The 5,390-nt window shown below is 32.3% G+C and overlaps 1 protein-coding gene across 1 annotated transcript; it reads right to left on the bottom strand.

The window, feature by feature from the left end:
* Positions 1–2,652: 2,652 nt before the first annotated feature.
* LOC120330400 (uncharacterized) lies at positions 2,653–4,940 on the bottom strand. Its single transcript, XM_039397365.2, has 4 exons — positions 4,867–4,940; positions 4,363–4,431; positions 4,045–4,158; positions 2,653–3,737 (listed from the first exon to the last, which is right to left on the bottom strand). Exons 1-4 carry the CDS (start codon positions 4,891–4,893, stop codon positions 3,570–3,572), a joined length of 378 nt encoding a protein of 125 aa, XP_039253299.2. The 5' UTR covers positions 4,894–4,940; the 3' UTR covers positions 2,653–3,569.
* Positions 4,941–5,390: the final 450 nt, after the last annotated feature.

Below are 5,390 nucleotides of genomic sequence, written 5' to 3'. Positions count from 1 at the left end.
CGAACAAAAGTTAAAAAAGTTTATCTGTTGCGTATTTTTTTTTTCATTTTTTATAATTTCTTTTAATTTAGTAAATAAAATGAACATTTTTTTTATCATTTTTGAATTGCAAGGTAACCGCTTTCCCAGAATAAAAAAAGCATTTTCATATACTTTTTATGTTAAACACCTGCTCGATTTGGTTGGTCAAAAGACACACATATACTCTAGCCGCAAAGGCTTAAATTATTTCTTGATTTCATATTGGCGTTACGTTATTGATATAGATCAACTAAAGTTAGGAATAGGGTGATTATTTGGTTCCAATCGATTTCAATAGCCTTCCCGTAGAGGTCATATTGGGTTACCATAATTGATTTTTAAAACAGGTACACAGGGTGTCGTTACATTTATTTTAAAAGAGCCTGCTAGGAATATCCAAGACAGGGATCGACAAACTTTTGTCGCTCGCGGGCCAAAATTAATGGTTGTAAGAGATTGGCGGGCCGCACCTATTTTTAGAGAATTGAAAACCGAACGGATGCTACATTTTATAATAAAAATCAAGCAGTGATACATCTCTAAAATGAAATATATATATATTTATTTCTTCATTGTGTTTCATTGTATATGCACTCAGCATCAACTTTTCCTCGTTTTATGCCGTTTGTCTAATTATAATATAATTATAGGCTCAATAAATGGGTAATTGTGAATTATATACTTGTTAAGTTGTAATATGATTTAGTCTATACGTGTCTCACAATAAATTCTGTTACGTAAAGAATATAATCGTCGAAACTGGTATTTTGTTACTATAATTCAGTGAAGCGTCGCGGGCCGGATTATATTACTCCGTAGGTTGCCGACCCCTGAATTAAAAGTTAATATTCCGTACTATACCACTGAGAATTGCACCGATCAGATCAGATATTTTTACAACCTTTCAATCTACTGCAAAAACTACTTCATCGCGATCATAACTCACTATTTCATTATATAGAGTTTTTTGCACCCCACGCGTTGAATGACTTTGACCGTTATACTAACAAAGCATACGATGCCATCATTCTTTATCAAATTGCGTGGTATTACAAACAATAAGTTAAGAATTTTGTAAACACCAAACTCATTATAATCACTCCAATACTAAGAAACGACACACTGATGTCGACGGATCATTGAGACCGTGGCCTGTACAAACTTTTCTAATCCTTGAAATATATGCTAGTTATTTGAAGAGTATCATTGCGATATGACCTGCAACATTTACCTTGTGATAATTAATATTTCAATAAACAATAATCTTAAATTCGACATTGACATTTTTAGTTTCACTTTTGTTGCAAATTGCAAAACTTGTAAATATAGATTGTAAAACGAAATTTTGACAATTATTTCATTAAAGTAATGCAGTTGACAATAAGATAGCCTGAGTGAGTGCGCTGTCTTCTATTTTAAAATACGATAGAATATACAAATGTAAGCGACATTGAAAACTTTTGTCGCAAATGTATTTCGAACTATTTTAAAAAATCAAGCACATATAAATTCAGTTGCATCGAGGAAAAATGTAAAAGCTGCCAACATTTGGACACGAAAGTCAAATGACTCCCCCAGAAGTGTCGAACTTTTGTATACTTTTAATGACAAATCGATCATTTATTGTGCAAACTGAGAATAATTTGCCCAGAAAAGCAATTACTGAGCACGGAATGCCTCTATCATAGTTTTGCAAATATGTAATCAGAAAAGAAAGCTTCCAATACTAACGCTTTACGTTGCTGTGGAGGCAAAACTCCAAACGCTTCTTAATTTTGAAATCGGTATTTATTGACTAAAATGAGTCGTATTTTACTCACTTCAACCTATGCACAGAGCACAAAAATTTAAATTACCATTATATTTCACTGAGTAAGATGGCGTCACGTGAACAATAAATGGTTATTTATCGCGGTATTTGTGACCTTTTTTCTTCACAAAAATATGGCATATAATTCAAATATTATCAAGTATACAAACTGTTTCCATGCACATTGGAATGATGAGTAATCGTTCAAAATGAAGGCCTACATCAAAATTTAGTCAAATATGGTCATTTGATTTCCGTATACATCTATTTGAGCAAGGCCCTGTTTTTTGCTACTTTTAATTTCTGTGCTTGCTATAAAAATTGACGGTAATATGGATTGAGCGCCATAGCATGCGCAGGCGTCGTTGCCTTTTCTCGATCCTCTATCCAAGTTTCATAATATGCATTGTATTTCAATTGGTTGGTGTACAACCTACAACAATAGGTTATGAATTTTGCAAACACCTTTGATGATAATCACTTTAATGCTAAGAAATGATACTGAAATGTTGCAATACCATGGTGAATATAGGTTGTTCAAACTTCCCTAATCTCGAATTAGGCTAGAGTAAAAGCTTCTGCAATCAATGTCAATGAGGCAGTCAATAAAGCAAGTCAAGTTGAACTTATATGATAAGATATTTCGACAAACAAAACGCAAATTCGTCATTGGTGATCTGCTTCCTCAACATGATTTCACCTAGCACAATCAAAGACAAGACAAAGACATTTAAAAGATAGACAGACAATTCCCTTTAAGCTTGACCCAATATTTATACCATGATATATTTACAAATGATTATACACGACAAAAAAAAGAGTTCAATTCATCAAATTTTAAAATACAAGAAGGCGCTCGCTTGATGAAAACAAAACATGACTATAATTCAGAAACAAGTGTAAATTATTCAATTCTACTTTGTGACAAAGTATTGTTCTATTACATTACAATTTGGCAAAACATTGCCAAATTCCACTGTTGCTGCTACTATTTCAGTGTATGTATCGGTTAATTGGACAATTTTATTCAATGGCTTTTTCTTTTCTGTCTTCATGTACATAGGATAATACCATCTTTACAAATTTTATACCAGTTACACTCTATCAGACATTAAAACAATTTATTGAAACTGAAAACGCTATCTGGCATAGTATTATAGGCCTATAGTCTATTTCAATTATATTTCGCGAGTTGGCAGTAATAACCATTCTTGCGAAAACGTTGGATTGTTTTATACGTTTCAACATACTACATCAATTGTTTGTCAGTCTTAAGACTACATGCAGCCTGCAGAATAGCCAAGGATACAACACTAATCCTGCGTTGAATCTAATCAAGATATTTTTCATAATACATCATACGACTAAAGCGATAACGCACAAAAGTCAAATTTCCTATAGAATCTAATTCTATTATAACAAAGTTACCACACCAAATCACCTGTACAATGATTATTAATAAGCAAGCATCATCTATATAGCAAATCAAGAATAGAATCTAATATAGCAAAGTAAATTTACAGCAGCACAACACTTGCAATTAATTACAACAAACATATAAACTTTGATAAACAAATTTTTAAGTTAGCTTTGTTTCTATGTTTTCTACAAAAATACAAACTTATATAATCATTCAGGCAAATGTGTTCACAAAACGAGTAATTCACTCAATTAAGGTATAATCCTGCAACTCATTTCTCATCTTTATAAAGCAATGTGCGGCCTAGAATAAGACTTTTTATAGATCAAGATCGTCATTGTCATCATCTGACTCATAAGTATTGTTTCCAATATTTAGTTTCATCATGGATTCTATTCTTTGAGCACGCTTGTTGACATCATATATTCGCAAGCGCAAATTGTGCATCTGACTTTTGACAACATCATTGCTTGTTTTTTCTACAATCTGTAGAAAGACATTTCAATTACCCAGGTTATTTAAACGCTCATTGAAACAAATGCAAAATGAGATTGACACTGTTAGAAGATGATTAATATCTGACTTGTAACATGTGTAAATTTGAGCATGTAAATGCGCAATCTTTGTAAAATGGTTGTAAACGCTATAACTGGGCCGTAAATTTTGTTGTTAGTATTCTTTCTAGTATTTTCCTCCTAATAATGCTATTTATTACTTTTTTTTTCATTTCAAAAACTGAAAAAATAGTTTGCTTCTGATAATATAAAATGGCAAAATGCTATAGGCTTTCTACCTCAGTCAGCTCTTTTTGTTCGTTGGGCTTCACTTCGATTTTGCCTTCTTTTGGAATGAATCTTTTTATCCATTGCTTTGGAAGCTTAGATTGTGTTTCTAGCACAAGTTTTGTCTAAAAACATAGCACAAATGTAATAAGTCACATTTGCAAACAACATTGCTAAATTAATATAATCGTAAATCATATTAAAGATCATAGAACAAAGATAATTTTTTCGATAAACTAAGCTGTCCAAATTGACTACTCGCAGCTTTTTAATATGTGAATTTATTATTATCCCATTTTACTTACTCCATCAAAAAATATCAAACTTACGTGACGTGCCCTCGATTCCAATTCAGCCTTTTTCTGAACTTCTTTAATGTCATCCACTGCTAAGCCGACCTAAAATTATTACAAATTTCATTTGCAATTAAATAAATTTGGCCTAATAAAATTCGATATACTCAGAATCGTTTTCGCGTGCTATCGATTGGTTAAACTGAGATAAAATATCTAGAATGAGCATAGACTTCCTTGAGTAGATGCACTATGAAATCAACACTTACGATGAGTATGTACGGTGCTAGATACTGTAGGAAAATAAAAAGATTGCTATTACAGCGATAGGTCTGTCAAGCTCTACGTGTGATAAACTTCAAGCTTGTATTAGAACGTGAGGTCTTACTTCGCATCTTTTCATCCCTAATGAATATTTCTGTATACGTTTAATATAGAGATGCACACCTAATTTGTGCACATCCAACTTCATCAGAGTAGGCGCCATATGACGATGTACCCCACGCTATAGTTGCACCTAAAACGGCTCAGAATACTTACCAACATATTCATCACAATGATACTCATAATGATCAGGGATGTTACAAAAACAATGTAAGACACCACTTCGTAGTAGACCTAAAACAGAAAGATGTTTTTCTTTTTTGAAAACATGTCCCAGTTATGCAATAATTATATAGATAAAAGGTTCGAAATTATGGTCCCGATTTCTTCGCGTTTATTTGTTTTATAATTCGACGTCTATTGCTTCAAATTCTTGATTCTTCAAACTGATTACATGTATTTGCATTAACCGTTGAACCCGGCAATTCAAAGACAATAAGACATATTTGGTCCAATGCAGTTACTGTGGCCAGATTCATCATAATATCAAGATACAGCAAGTTCTCAATTTTGCTACATTTATGATAGATTTTATAAGTTGAAATACAAAGTACTTACCTGATCTGAATATGCTGGACTAGTTTGTTCCGCATTAAACATTGAATCAAAATCAATTTCACCAATCATAATAACTAATGTTTTGACGATCGATTTCCATAGATTAGTAAACGCAATCTATA

The sequence above is a fragment of the Styela clava genome, chromosome 12 (assembly GCF_964204865.1).
Source record: "Styela clava chromosome 12, kaStyClav1.hap1.2, whole genome shotgun sequence".
NCBI classification, from domain to species: domain Eukaryota; kingdom Metazoa; phylum Chordata; class Ascidiacea; order Stolidobranchia; family Styelidae; genus Styela; species Styela clava.
This window is presented reverse-complemented; position numbering and strand designations above follow the sequence as displayed.